At 33.5% G+C, this 16,798-nt stretch overlaps 2 protein-coding genes across 8 annotated transcripts in view; one reads left to right on the top strand and one right to left on the bottom strand.

Annotated features, from left to right (window-relative positions):
- The window catches only part of LOC143186354 (CUGBP Elav-like family member 1), a 537,153-nt gene that overhangs the window by 167,600 nt on the left and 352,755 nt on the right, over positions 1-16,798 (bottom strand). The gene's annotated exons all lie outside the window — the stretch shown is intronic.
- LOC143185916 (very long chain fatty acid elongase AAEL008004-like) lies at positions 4,931-8,851 on the top strand. Its single transcript, XM_076389244.1, has 4 exons — positions 4,931-5,021; positions 5,396-5,667; positions 6,691-6,993; positions 7,619-8,851. Exons 1-4 carry the CDS (start codon positions 4,976-4,978, stop codon positions 7,784-7,786), a joined length of 789 nt encoding a protein of 262 aa, XP_076245359.1. The 5' UTR covers positions 4,931-4,975; the 3' UTR covers positions 7,787-8,851.

Below are 16,798 nucleotides of genomic sequence, written 5' to 3'. Positions count from 1 at the left end.
CGATAGAAATCGCTACACCATTTAAACCACATTTAAAACATATAAACCATAGCCACATCAGGAGACATAAGAAAGTATAACATTAATATCATATGGTATATACGTATTTCACGTGTTCGACCAACAGTAGGCAATAGGACGTTTGTAATCAATGATCCTCGATTTTGGGAATGAAGAATGGTTCCCCAGGTCTAGTCAGAATCACTCTGCCCGGAGAATAAATGTAGCAGGGAAGTATAAGACTACACAGAATTTTCATTAGAGACTGTTACAAAAGTATCTGAACCTAACAGCCATCAGTATCAAGAGTCCGAATAAAGATAAATTAATCCTCATAAGCTATGCACAACAGGATTATAAATTGACCCTCTCCCCCATTATTTAAGAAAACCTGCTGATAGTTGCCGCAGATTAGACGCGATTTAGCGTCGCGAATAAAAATCAATCGGGCGAATTAAAAAACGTGCCTAGAGGATAAATAAATGAGCGCAGAAATCTCGATTGTCTCTCTTCTTGAATCTCGCGGATAGCATTGTGGTAAGTGCTTTCTTCCGATTTTCCAGACTCTTTCGACAGTTTCGACTTCGGTTGCTAATATCGTAAACTGTTCGTTCGGGTTAATGAACTCCTGGTGGTGACTTGTGGGCAGGGAGTAAGAAACTCGTCAGTAGTGTTAGGCGACTGTGCAAGTAAACGATTGGATCTAAACAATAGAGAGATTGATTTGGGTAATTAACGACTACGAAAGTAGTTCCACGGTCACTGGTATAAGGGTGACCGAGGAAACTAACATAAGTCGATTTTGTTCCTTCTTGGCAGTGGATAAAGCATACGGAATTGTAGACTAACTATCTTGGATTGTACATCGCGACCAGATAATCGAGAAATCGGCTTCTTCAGAGCCACACACCCAGTATGTGTAAACAGAGCTATACAAGAATTGTGCGCTACTTCTCGACAGTGTATTTTCTAGCTAAAATCAAAACACTGTACTAAGTGGCGTTCTCGCCGTAAAGAATGAAAATCCTGTCGTGCTTCTTTCCTTTTCCTGTGGCTACAGCCAGCCCCTTTTCGCAGTCATTTATGAGCAGCCAAGGAGAGGAAAAACGCGAGTCACGTTCTCTACGGTGCTATCTTCTAATACTTGGCATCCACGTTAATCACATAAAATGAAACCACGAGGAGCGTGGTCGAAAGGCTGAACAGCTGTCTGAATCGGACATGGCAGTCCTCAACAGTTGCGATGTAATACAGTAGCCATAACAAATATACCTATTAAAAATAGTTGTAGTTTATAGTTCTATTTATTTTGACATTAGCTTACCTGTATATTTTACATATAAATATCATTTAATTTCGATCGAATCTTCATATCTACCACACGATGACAAATAAGGAAAAAATAATTTTAAATTAATCAAAATTGAAATATTATAAAAAGGGGAGGCTAGTGATATATTGTAACTGAAGATTCTTGAGAAAGTATGTTTTTGATGAAACGCATAGTGTGCCAGAAACATTATTTAAAGCTAAAGGATTAATATTTCTTCTTTCTGCCAAACTTTTCATTGTCACAAATAAATCTATTAAGTAAACGTATACTTTTAACCACATTAGCCAGTCAACTGAACATGTTGAAAATCTTGCGATAGAGAAAATGTCGCAAAAATTAGATTGAAATTATTTTTATTAAGAAATAGTAAAAAGAGTTTTTTTTTATGAAGAGCAAGCTACAATATTATACAAAAGTTACAATTTTCAAGAAAACGTTTTATAAAGTGAACATCCATAAAAGGCATTAGCATACATGTTAGAAATTCTAATTAAATGCGAATATCAATCGAAGCAATAATATAGGCTTACTATGAATAATAATACTTATTCCACCGACGTACGATAAATGTCTCAATATTGATCTATAAACTTCGGGAATCAACTTTAGTAGACTATTGTTACTGACATTAAAAGTGTGTCTATATTATAAATGTTATAAAATTGCATCTACTAATCGACATCATTAAAAGAAAGACTATTATAGATATAGTACTTCCGCAAATGTAAAAGTTTCAAATAATTTAAAAGAGTTGAAAATTCTTTTTGATTTAATCCCATTATAAAAATTAGATCATGGCAGTATACAGAAGATTTACAACCTATTGTTAGTTCAATAAGCTATCAAATAAGCTCAATTGTATTAAAAGTTAAGTTAACCCTTTGCACTCCGAAGTTCTTATTTTCCATTCATTTTGTCCTCTTAGAAGGGACAACGGAGTGCAAAGGGTTAATACAGATGCTGGGTTTCTCATCACACTAATTATAGGTTAAAATATCTGTCTACAAATATCACTTTTTGAAGCATTTTCTGAATATTTAGAGATACGGATAGAAAGAGCACATTGATGAAGCAGTTACTGAAGTTAATAGTAATTAATTATAGTTTCCTTAGTTAATCATAAGTAGTAGCAACAGTTATGTTTTAAGTATGAGAGGGATTAGGATTTTATCATTTTAATTTCAAGGTGGTTGCGTAAATGTTGCAAAGAACTTACTTGATTAATATTAATCAGTATAATCTGTATGCAATATTGGCGATTACACAATATAAGAAAAATCCTTTTTATATTAGATTTTTACAACTCAGCTGTTCGTCGAAGTCATTACGGTGACCAAAAGCAACGAGCATTGACGAGCGCGCAATCAAGCATACCTGATCATTTCCATAGCAGTTGTATCTTGGTACGTATACACCTTTAGAATTTCTCAAGTAGTTCCTGCATCTTACCTTATAATTAATAACGTCAGTTACTTTCTATTGCGCTTCTGATCTTGTTTATAACAAATGAAAGGTGTTTGTGTGCATATAAACCCAACTGTGCAGAACTGTTCTATATTGTTCTCGTTTTAACACACGTAATGCCACCCATATGTGGGTGACAGGTTTTACACAAGGTGTTCCAGAACTACTGATACAAGTGGAAAGTGGATTCTACGTGAAAAAGTAAGTTGAAAATATATAATAAAATTATTTGATATCGTGCTTTGATTTCGAGAAAACTGACTTTGAATTATAATCGAATACAAGCGTATGGAAGTACTGTTTAGGTGTGCTTAAAGGGTACACGGGTTAGGGGAAACTCTCTTGGTCTGACCATTGACTGTACCATTGACTGTACCATTGACTGTACCATTGACTGAATCATTGACTGAATCATTGACTGAATCATTGACGCATTTCTCTTTCCCCGTTTACTCTTGAAGTACCTATATGCTAACAAAGCATGATATCAAAAATTCTTATTCTACATTTTCATCTTGCTTTTCCATGTGGAATTATCCCATTTCGCTTGTATCACCAATTGTAGGACACCTTATGTAATTATGAATAACATTAATTTGCTTATATATAAACGATACTAACAAAACGCTGTAACGAAAGTTATTAAAAAATAGGGCGGCATCGTAAAATGTATATAAAAATAAACAAATGATAATACTACTTTAAGTTACAATCACTGTGCATATGAAAGAATATGTGGCGCTCAATGTGTTAAGAAAGAAACCTTCGTGATAATGCTTCGGTGATTGTATTTTGTTCACGAAAACCTCGCAAATTTGATGACAATATTTTCATGAAGATTTAATGAAAAAAAAATATTAGTAAATGATTTAGCCAGTTATGTCTACAAAGAAAAAGAGTATACATAGTTCCTGAAATTATGAGAAGCATTGAAAGGCAGTTCATAAAATGTTGCTTACTATAGGTACTGTTAAAGCTAAGAAACAGTTAAAAAGCAAATAACTATTTAAATAAATTATATTATAGATCAGTAAAATTTTCGAACGTAAAAAATGGAAGTGTACTGTACGCGACACATTTGAATGCACCCGGAACGACACAGAGACAAAAGGGGTTTTTCATTCGCTTCATCAACTACGAACTTCGACACTGCTTTAGTCTCCACGTTTCAACTCGAGACGTCACACACTACCGTAGTAGTAGGATATTCGAAAATTGCAGTATCATTAGAGCACGTATATGCATCTTTAATTCACTTACGTTATAGTGACGCACATGCACGCAGTGTCATCTAAAGTGTGACAAGTTGATTTCTCCTAAATTATTACAGATATCCACATGTTTTTTTCTTTTAATTAAAGGGTAGGGTCTAATCATTTCGAGTGCAAATGGCTTGCGAGTTGCGTCTCTGAGGGGTTGAGGAGATACAATCTCTATTTCTTTATACAAAATGGTACATTAAGTTTTTGTTATTTAACATATTTACGTCGTCATGTACCACCGATGGCTCACATTTGAATATTCCATCGAATGGCGCGTACCACCGGTCACTCACACTGATAAAGCAAAGAGCTCTTGAAACAGCCACCCAGTGGCGCGAAATTCGAATTGCAGCGCCGACGTGAACGTGTCAAGTAAAGTAAAAGTAACTGTATTTTTTCAGTCGTAAATAACAGCTTTTATTCCATTTGTCAACCTGATCGATCTTGAGTAATTACAACGATAACATCTTTAATTAATGAGAAAGAATACGTGTCTGTTCTTAAGTGTACAATACTGTGAACAATTAATAGGATGTTCTTTGTTATAATTCATTAACTAGATAAAATAGGAAAAAATGTTTGAAGTAAATTACGCTTTTTACGTAACAAAAAATTAATATACCATTTTATTTAAAAAAAAAGAAAAAATGGGGGTTGCATCCCCTTAAGCGTTTAGAGACGCAACTCTTAGTATTAATATTTACATATCTAGATCTGTATCTGCGCAACCCATAGTACGCAAGAATTAAAACATTCTTTCCGGATGTATTTGAGTGTATTGCGGACAATATGCATTGGCAAAAAGACCATTGTGTTAATGCTATCTGCGACAAAGTGTGTACTGAAATTCGATACTTTATGTTTATCATTAGGAGCAATCCCATATTAGTCTTGGCGAAAGCGCAAAAGAACAATAATGGATCTATTGGAAATGTACCACTACTACATGGTAGAAATTGCTGGTAAGTAATAAAATTTTTCAGAGTGCATTTTCCAAAAAAATGAATTGTGAGTTATAATACTATGTTTCCACAAACAATAGTTAGTATTTTACAAGTTGCTGAACTTAATTGGCTATCTATGAAGAGAAATCTAGTATAAGAAAACGTGGTTTCGAAATTTCAATTCACTTTGACATGAAATGCCTTTACTTTATTGTCCATAATACTAAAAACAAGATATAGAATTGGTCCTAATTCTTAGATCCGTTCTAGCCCCTAAATGTCTATTGTACGTATGAAGTGAATATTTTATTATAACATCTCTATAATTATACACATAACTAAACCTTATTTCCTATTACAATAAAAGCTAATTCATTTGTAATATTTTACAGACAAAAGAACGAACGACTGGTTCCTGGTCGGTTCTTTTATACCTATCACTCTTGCGTCGCTGGGGTATTTATACCTCGTGCTAGACTACGGACCTAGGTATATGAAGGATAAACCGCCATATTCTTTGAAAAGATTCATTCAGTTCTATGATATGTTTCAAATAGTGATCAATTCCTTAGTAGTGTATCATTCATTCGATGCTGGATGGTACGACGACTATTTTTTCTATTGCGTTATTCCTGATGATTCGATGAATCCAAAATCATACAAGGTACTACGAAAGAAATTTCATTGTCGCTCACAGTTGTACGTTATCTCTAATAGAAAATGCAGTTTTATTGTGTTGTGGACAATGTGAAGTTCATTCTTGGAAAATAAATTTTGGACACAAAATAAATAAAATTGATGTTTATACATACATATACTTCGGAGAGCTTAGGTGGGATATCATTTAGATGTTGGCTTTTATAATGAGTATTTGGAAAACTCGAATATTTGGAAAGTAATAGTTATAATTAAAAGAAAAGATCTAGATCCGAATATCCGAATACTTGGATCCAAATTCGAATATTCGAAATACTCAGAACCTTGTTCGCATATCCGGATTTCGAACCTGAGTTAGAGTTACAATCAGAACGCACGGAAACCTTGACCCAGCGATCTCACGTATCTTCTAAAGTATTTCTCAGAACATCTCGGAAACTGTTTTGTATTCGTCACGTATGTGATGTCTCCTGCTACATATAGTAGACATCAACGATGCTGAAATGTCAGAACGTAGTCATTGTTCTTTACAGGAGATATCTTCATACGAGGGGAGTGTTTTATAAAATACAAAATAATATGAACTAAAGAACTAGGTGTTTCTGAACTTTTAGATTCTTTTTGTGTCTAGAACATATCTTCCAAAAATGTCCAAAATTTGTATTACTGTCTACACGTTTTAGTCGATTATTCTATGCAATATAAAGTATTGTACGTATCGAACGTTACTAGCAATAATTTTGTATAGCACAGAAAGTATTCTTTTATTAGTGATTCAGTTTTATCTTATTGATGATGAGGATTGAGAAAAACGATTTTAAGATATAAGGGAAATAGTTACAAATTATACTTGCATGTCACGTGGGAGGTAATACTTATCAAATCAATTCAAATTCAATGATAAATCGTATTGAGAAATGTTTATGATGTTTAATAAAGATGATACTAGATTTTACGCATCAAAAATTGTTTAAATGTAAAATCTATTTTTGGCGTTATGTCAGTAAACTAATGAACAGTTTTGTTGCAGATAGCTACTATTATTTGGTGCGTGATGCTCGTGAAGCTTGTCGATTTTATTGAGACGTTTTTGTTTGTACTTCGAAAGAAAAATCGGCAGATATCATTCTTGCATTTGTACCATCACATTTCCACCTTAGCCCTAACATGGATCAGCACGAAATATTGGCCCCATGGGATGTCGCTGACGATTATACTTGTTAATTGTGGCATACATGTTGTAATGTACACTTATTATTTGTTGGCTTCCTTTGGCCAAAAAATACAGCTGTATTTACAACCGTTCAAACCAATTATTACCATAGCACAAATGGTAAGTAAAATTATTGATAAATAATATTAATTTAAACGAAATACCCTATTATTTGGAGATTTTATTTTACGAAATTATTGAATGAGCTATTTTCCACACGAGAAAGAAAATTTGCAGTGGTAATTAAAGGAAAACTAATTTAGGAAATGAATAATAATTATAGTAATTATTTGTTGTAACTTCATTACACAGTGCAAGTAAAAAATTTTCAAAATGAAACATACATATATTTTGGGACGATTTTACATTCTGTTTGCGTAATTTCCAAGTAAATATCGCATTTCTGCGAGGAAATACAACTGAAAGTACGTACAACATTCGTCAACAAAGTAAAAAGATGTTTTCTTTACAGAAAAATAAAAAAAAACTTAGCGTTATGAAATGTCTGTTGGTTAAAATTTACTTCATAATGTATTTTGTAAAATTAAAAATAATAGTAAATCTGTGTATTACATTCGAACTGTATGAACAGTGAAAATTTTTTACTTGTATGCTTCTTATTCTTACTGTATATTACAGATATTTTTTAAATTTTCTTGAGGTTGTCAATATATATTCGGTTATTCAAAAAAAAGAAAAATTTTAATAATATATACCAAATCATGTTTTTGTCTTTTTTTAATAGGTGCAATTCGTGGCGATGATACTGTATGCACTACAGTCTGCTCTACCTCAGTGTCATCACCAAAGGATATTAGGTTCTACGATAATAGTAAACTTAATGATAAACCTCGTTTTATTTTATAATTTTTATAGAAAGACTTATAAATCACAGAAAAGTAAGAGCAAATAAATATGCATAATATTTTGCACGAAGAGTCATAAACGTATCCAATAGACGCAATTGCAATCTGGTATCTTTATATTACGGACGTATAAAACTGAAGGGACATCCCACTTAAGGCTAGATACGCATTGGTGACTTCATTGTGTAACTACGAGTATTTAGTTGTACGAACAGAATACGTGTCTCTAATGAAAATACGTATGCGTACTGACCAGCTGTTAGTCATGGCAACTGTTCAGTGGCTCATGCGCGTCTGGCTTAAATGCATAGCAGCTTTAGTAGTAGAGAGTGGTAGATGACTTTTTATGTCATTGCGATGCATTCTGAACGGTGTATGTGGGTACTTACTCATAAACCTATGTTGACTATAATACAGATAAAAAAAACAATAAGCATAAAAATATGAAAACATTTGAAGGGCAATTTTGTATGACAAAATAAGTGGAAAATCAAATATAAATTCGTTTATGAATTCTAAGTGTTTAAAGAAGGCAAATATAAATTCATATGTGTCATTGTCATAATCTACTAATGCGAAGAACATTTGCTTTAATATGAATAGTGATTATGCCGATCATTCCTTTCCCACGACCTCATTTTTGCCACGATGTTTTTACTGGCAATAATACCAGCTGGATTTTATTAATTTTTAAACGCTTATATTTAACGAATAAAAGTTTAAGTGTCATTATTGAAACAAGTCGACTTCTCAAACGTTACCCTTTAAATTTTCACCCATTTACGCCTGAAATTTACAAATAATTTTTTTAAATATAAAAAGATGCATTCACCTAACTCGAAACCATGAGAAATTGCTAAACCATGCCTCGTTTAAAAGATTGTTGTACAGGGCGAATATAATAATCCCCAATATTTTCGTTGTCAGTAGACCAATTAAAATTTATTCGCCAAAGATAGTACGATTATGAAACATGTCTATTGCAATGACATATTAGTGTTTTACATAAATACTTAAGCTATCGCTTTCAGGTATTGCATGCATACATTTTGTATTTAGCAAATACTTTTTCAATGGTTTTCTTTTAGTTCAATAATCTTAATAAAAAATATTTGTTCACTGATTCCTCTGAACTAAAATTCATTAATTTATATCTTAGAATTTAATTTCTGTAAAACCATTGTGTGATATGTATCAATAATATTCTTGGTTAGATATTTATAATCTGAATCTATTATTCAGTAATTTAAAATGGAAAAGATTATGATTCATATACATGCTGTTTAACACTGTACTATATTTATGGATTAATTTATTCAGTTTGCAATGAAAAACTTATCAATAGCAATAAAGATAGTACGAAACTAATTACGGATTTATATCTCTTTTCTTGATTATTCATGTTCTTATAATAAACGATACGAATTTGTTTATCAAGAAGCAGTAAAAATACGCATTTGTTCGTTCAAGAAGCATCCTTGGTATTCTGAACGCGTAAAAGATGACTTCCTCCTACGCGATAATATTCCTTAGGAGCTCGGATCCTTGCTTCGGTTTCCTTCTGTTTTGCGCCTGCATTTTCCTTCCCCTTCTTCTTCGCGATTATACACCATCGTGCCAATGCAACGTGCCTATATAAGTGACATTCCTATTTGTCGTTATCTTTCCCAGCAACGTCGAGGACTGTCATCAGTTTTACGGGCATCCCAGTAATAAATTTTCCTACTGGTTGACAGGTCGTACAATTAAACATTGATACGATCTGCTCGCGAAGGCACTTTTATGATACGTTCATTTCATAATGGCATAAATGTATTCGGAAGGATAAATGAAGTATACACAAAATTACAAACTATGAGACTCAGGTTTAGAAGAAAAAAAGCAAGAAGAAAATAAAAACAATTAATTGCTAGTATGTATGTAAGTCTTCTACTTAAATTTTATTTGCGTGAGTTTAATACGTGATGTAAATATTTTTTTATGAAACTCTCCAGAGTTTTCTTCAATTCCTTTCGCATAGTTTCTAACAGACTAGGCTTGATGGTTAATTTTCTCAAATTTTATACTGTAATGTTTTATACATTCTAAGTGCTCATAACTGTCGATTTATCATACTTCATCATCGCTATTTCTAACTTGTCATCTCCAGAAATATCCAACTTATCAAACAATAAGTAATGTTTCTTTAACGCATTCGAATTCGGTGACCCATATGCTCAGTCACGCGAAGGGTCGATGGCACAGCTTTTAAGTCATTTTTAGACTGAAAAAATGTTACTAGATCTTGGGGACAATTTCTTTATCCTTAATTTTCATTTTATAATTTCGAACATCCTATATAAGATGTTCCATAATACAAACAGGAAACTTTGTAGAGGCGTATTCGATATACAAAAATAACAAAAGAACTTCATATGAAAACGTATCTTATGTGACCTTAGGAAATACTACCATTTCCGTGTTATAAATGCCAGTTATTCACTTGTTTTCACAGAAAATGCTCGAAGCATAAGTGACATGATATTTCACTATCAACGTTTTTTTTTTATTGAAAACTGCAAGATTGGAAACTTTAAAATCGTTTTTCGAGATAAGTTGAAATGATTACGAAGTTAAAACTAATATCAACCTACTCGTTCCAAGATCTTTCGAATGGTATATAGAAATTGCTGCGCTATTTAGTCAGTAAATATCAATAATGGACATTGTCCTTTTAATCACAGAACTCTTATTTTGACAAACGAGCGTTCAAAATTGTTACTCTGCAAATTAAAAATTATACAGCATATACGTACTTATATCTTTCATTAAAAATAAACAATTCTGGGTGTTCGCGTTTTGATTTGATTAAAACTGGTAGTATCAGAATTGAAAGATTTCAGTAAGAAGCTTTTGGCTTAACTATTCTTTTGTCTGATAAATTTGATATATTCTTGTTTCTGAATTATAAATGAATTGAAGAAGTGATGGTAGTTTTACTTTTATATATCATTCAGGTATTGAACCAGCATTGGCATACAATATATAAATAAATCCCAAGATAAAGAAAATATTAAAATTTTGCATTATTGGTATAATTCTGTAATAAATTAACGAGTGATAAATTTTGCATAAAATTACCTACAGTAAATTTCGCATTATTATTCCTTAACATCTGGTAAAATTACGGAACATGTAGAAGATGTTCTTTACATTAATTTTTCTTTTACAATAATAATTCAAACGTCAAATTGAACTTTGACGCCACCTATTTCAGTCTAATTAAAAAACATACGTCTAAGATTTTATAACTTTAATAAGAAATATATGAATTATAAACGTTCCCCAGCTAGATACAAAATTTTTCATAATATAAGAAGTATTTCTTACCAACCATTTCATCAATTTCATATCCCCAATTTAAGTAAAAATTAATCGACCAAAAATCCACGAAATAGAGGAAACCAATCATTTGATAATCCGAAACCACAACGATCAGAATCGCAACGAATATGTCGCTAATCTCTGCGATATTAAACACGGGTCTCGCCCTGATCCCGTTATGGTCGAAATTGCTTTCGAGATCCCAGAAAATCTATCGCGCGACCACGAAACCGCCTACTCCCTTTAATCACGCTAGGGAGTTTCAATTTCTCTCGCTTCTAAGGAGATTAATCGAGAGACTCTTCCCAATGCTGACCAGTCCCTGACCGTCCAGTTCTGCTGGTTCTAATTGCCAACAGGCAGTTAGTTACTTACTGCCTACGCTAATCTCGCCGATATTAATTTGAATGCATGGAACGCGTGTGTGCACGCGCGCGCGCGCGTAAGTACAGTCAGACACATAGTTCACCGGCCAAGTGGCTGCCTCCTATTCGGATGGTGGACGTATGCGTCTAAGTAAGTACACCAAGTAGGACGCCAAGGCGGCCAGCTGGCTGCTGAGCCGACGATGATCAACTGTACGGCATAATAAACGGATCTGTCGACGTCAACGCCAGAAGGGGCCAGGAAACAGGTGTCCTGTCTGCGAAGTCGCAGACAAGCAAACGAGCCGTCGCGTTAAGATGCTCCTGGGCTTGAGTAATCGCGCGTTAATTGTAGATTATTCGGTGGCCGACCAAGGGGCGTCGAAATCTGAGCTACGATGAACTTACTACCTTCCTTTGTGATTAACAACCATGCTTGGCTTCTATGCTCTGGGCCCACATGTGAGGGAAATCCCTTTCTAAGCGTCGTTAACTTTTTTGCGATGAAGTGATTCTTTTTTGAGCATCGTTTATTCTTATTCCCTTTTAACTAGGCGTGTAGTGTTATTCTAGGTACGATTGTAGAAAAAATAAATAGCACGTATGTGTATTACTATTTATGAAAGGATTAACACGTGTGCATAAAGTACTGAGGGACGAAAAAATAAGAATTGTGTAACTATTTTCTAAGAGTAAATCTAAGAGTAAAGTTTGCTTTTAATATTCGACGTTAAACCAATAAAAACTGTTTTCTGTTGAAACAGTTTATGAGCCACCACAGGGGTCTTAAAAATCTATGTTTTTTATTCTCTAGCTTTAAGAAATGACTTTTTGTGTTTTTTTAAGTAAGAAATAGTTCATTTTTAAAAAATCTTTACATCTTTCTCTGTACTTCCTAAAAAGGCAGGTTTTATTCATTAAGAAATAGAAAAGAGTTCTGATTTAATTGCATGTAAGCTCATGTAAAGAATAAGTTATATCTTTGTGATATGTCTAATTTAAAAAAAGTTACGGGGATTGACAAAAGTAGTATAAAAAAGTCTGCATTTCTTTTTTTGCAAGTGTACGGTGTATGTGTGCACATTATGTGGCTACACAATTTTTTAAATAGACCCGCGTATGTTTGTACCCATATCGAATTTCCTAACAGATGATGCTTCTCTTTTTTAAAGGAAATTTAATTCTCAAATTCTTTAGAAGCCTTAAAAATTTTGACAAAATATAAAATATCTCACAAACTAATAATTTTTCGATGACTTTACGCCAATACTTTATCTTACACTGGATGACGAAAGAATTTAATACATGGAAAAAATACGCTTTTATTCGAAAAAATGGTACAACAGTTAAATGCATACGTGGCGTTAAATATGCAAAAATATGTCCTAGAACTGTAATCCTCTTTGAGCCACTTACCTATTTTCTCTAATATTTTTTTGTCACTATATTCAGAGAATGTGATTTATTCTAGTTGTGTGGACCATCTTGTATTGTATAATAACATTTTTTAATATTTCACATTGTGTTGTCTATTTTTAAGTGTATTTAAGAATTTTTCTGGTTTCTGGTATTGTAGAATATCTGGAGTATTTAACACTTCCTTGGAGCGTATTAACGTGTACTACTACTATGACTTTGAATTCTAAAAAAGACAACGTACAAGATCTCCTAATTTAAATAAGTAACATTATTAACTGTATTAGAATAAAACAAAAATGTCATAAATGTACTTCATAAAGTCGTTTATTGGTCGCTAATGACATTAGTCGATGCGACGATAAATAAATAAATAAAAAAGAAAAGTCGTTTACAAACGAAATTATTCGAGTAAGTTTCACAACCTTAGCTTAAAATGAATTTCCTTTCTACCCTTAACGTTTAAAACTTTTAAATGTTATATGAAAAGTAAGGTAATTGAAATCCTATTTAATATCTATCAACCTTAGATCATCATTTAGCTTTTCAGTATACATCAAAATATTATCTTGTGCTCTATGTAGTAACTCCAAAATCTTAATAACACTTAAGAATTATCATACAAAAATTATTTCTTTTGAAAATCAATTACCAATTAAAAACAATAATAAAGACTTATAAATTAAAAAATGCATTTATTTTCCCTAAATGTACAATAGTGAAAAGTACAACCTGATAAGAGGCTTTGCCTCTTACTCCTTTAGGCGTCAACACATACTCTATTTCCCTTTCATTTCCTTCATGGTAGGATTTTACACGCTATTTTAATTTGAATCGCATTATCCCATATTTTTTGCTTTTTTTTAGGTTGGTGAGTAGCACGAGCCCGTATGCATGCGTGCGTAAATGATGAGTGTATAAAAGAAATGCTTATGTGAATCTAACAAACACGTGCCACTAAACAATTTCCGTGCACGATGTTATCTTGGCTTTAAAGTTAAGTAGTCGAATATGTAAATATTAGCTTAGGGCTTAGACCATAAATATAATAATGGAATCAGTGAGGCTACGCTGTGAAAAGTCCTATAATTCTTAACTGAATCATATTCCTATTCCTTTTCATCAGCCATGAATTTCAAAACATTAAAGAATAATCAATTTCATCAATTCAGTCAGATATTAAAATATTCGGTGCCTTTTGATGAAGATTGTCTTGTTACCGATACGCAACAATTACTTCTGGTTGGGTTTCTGAAGTATTTCGCTCTGTACGATATTCTCGTCCTTGTTGTCACATTCCTGTCCTTTCAAAAGAGAAATAAGGAACAGAGCATCACAAACATCGTATTGCAACGTGGAAAGAGAAATGGAAGGCAAGAAGAAAGTAAAGAGCGAGAAGAGAAAGATAGCAAACGAATTTCCTTGACAGAGAATGTTGCAGAGTGTCGTTTCACCGAAACTGCTCGAATACCACCGACTTTGAGAAGAAATTACATCCCCAGGCCTGAGGCTTCGCAGGGATGCGATACAATTTGAAATTGCCTATGGAGGCTTTCAAGGATCTCGTGTTTATTCAATTTGCACTGCTTTCTTTCCTACTTCGATTTTAACTTTAGAACGAAAAAGTGACACATTTTTATTTATGTTAAACGATATTACTTTTTAACCTTTGAGAAGTAAATAGAGAAGAGGTTAGGAATGAAATACCAATCCATTTTATTTTATTATAATTTCACTTTTTAATTTAGACCTTTTGTTCGAGTACTATACTGCGCTCCATGTGAACAGAAATTCACAAATACCCGTAAATTTCTTACCATAGGTGTACATTCCTATAGTTCTACAGAAGCTTGGACGGATATTAGTAATTTTACTTTAAAACCGTCTCTTTTGTCATACAACCCCAATAAAAGAATGTTTTGTACTCATTCATACACGTGAATATTTGAAAATATAGGTATATTACACGTGTATTGTATAATTTACCCCTATCCGTGTACTTACTATACATGTTCGTGTGTATTGGCCCTTGTTCATTACAAGGAATTTCACATTATACGTGTACAGGAGTACACGTGTTCACTATTATGAACGGTCTTGCAGTAGTCGATGATCCTCAGCCTTACTACAAGTGACGAGAGACTATAGGCCGTAAGGGATCTCACCGGTGGACAGGCTTGCTTTATACTAAGTAATACCCGATTAATTGCCACAATTTATGTCCAATTATCTATCACGCATTGTCCTTATCAGTTCTTAGAATAATCTTCACGATATAAATAATAATGTACGTGTTACGAGCTGAGTGTACTTTTTCTTGATGTTTCGTCAATCTGTTTGACAAGAAAATTGAATGTATGTGCGTAATTAAACTGTGCTTCCAGTGACCAATTGAGGAGATGGAAGAACACTTGGTACATTTAACTTTTATATTATACTCAAAGTGCAGAGGAATTAATACAAAAGCTGATAAGATGTAGCAATCACTCTGTAATTGCTAGCTGAAGACTGCTTCATGTCGACACTTTTCCTGCATATATTGTCGAATTTATTTAGACCCTAAGGAAGAGGTGCAAATTGTTCCACAAAAATGAACTACGTGAGAGATTAGACATTTCCCAACTCCAGAGAAAGGCAGAATTGTACCTGTTATTTTATGCCTCTCTTGTAATTGAATTGCTGGGCGTAGAAAAATGACACCAACTAATATATCCCTTAGTTCATGAAGATCTAGAGATTGAACACTTGGCAATTGTTCCTGAATCCGTGAAAGTTAAATAAACATAAATGTTATATCATAATTTTTGAATTTCTAAAGAATAGTTTAAAAAAATTCATTAAACAGCAGTTGGGAATCACGTTTGCACAGTCAGAGTATACATCAGTTCGTGCTTAGGATAGTCGATACTCTGGCAAGCATTACAGTTAAGTAATCGTATAGTTGCACATTTGTGCGGTGTTTCAGATACACAGCAGCCATAAGTTGCCAGTGCCGGAAAGGTAATGGCTTTTCCTCTGGTCGGCGGTGCTCATTGGATTCCTATCGGATTCCTTTTCAGCCACCTTAATCGGGTAACGAACGATACACGTGCCGGTAACTCTAATAATTGGTACTTATCCGTCGTCTAGTCGGCCTCCCAGGGCCAACCAATCGACCGATCGATTTCCTATTGCCGTTCTTTCCACGTTCATGTTGCCAAGCTAGCTACGAAAACGAAACAAACATGGATATACTACGTGATCGTTAATTGCACGTTGCTACCTAGCCAGAAGAACATATGTTATAAAGTGGACCAAAAGTGTCGTATGAAGGTAGAATTTTTAAAGACTTATTCCTCTAGTTAGATAATAATACAGAATGTTCCGGAACAGGTGTTGGATACGAATGAGTCGTGATTCTGTATGAAACAATCATTTTAAAATATCGAATAAAATTTGATATTCTGATTCATTTTTAACAAAAGTCTTTCATTTGTTTTCACTTCATATTATAAGTTTTTCTGTAGATTACGTTGAATTATACACTTTTGTTTACTATCACTATTTAATATATACATTACTGAATTTCGTTCGCCATTGTTCGAAATCTGCTGAGTATATAAAAAAGAAAAGAAAAATATATTTGCGAGCGCCGTGACCGATCCAGTGCAGTCCAATGGCAAATTCCAGTCATTTGATTGTCGCGGTGGGAGAGACTGCAATTTCCTGGCAGATAACGATTTTCCACTTGAATTACACGCCTTTTCGATAGGGATTTTTCGTGGTGGTGCGGTTTCGGAATAGAATGGATCCATCGGGCGATGATCAAGCGCTGAAATTCTAGCTACTGATAAACCTGCCCGCATACACAAGAGCAATATTCACCGAGCATAATCGAGATATCTATCCTGATGATGAACGACCTAGGTAGGAGTT

This window comes from Calliopsis andreniformis, chromosome 12, assembly GCF_051401765.1.
Source record: "Calliopsis andreniformis isolate RMS-2024a chromosome 12, iyCalAndr_principal, whole genome shotgun sequence".
In the NCBI taxonomy this organism is placed as follows: Eukaryota; Metazoa; Arthropoda; class Insecta; order Hymenoptera; family Andrenidae; genus Calliopsis; species Calliopsis andreniformis.
Note: the sequence above shows the minus strand (reverse complement) of the source record. Positions and strands in the feature narration are given on the sequence as shown.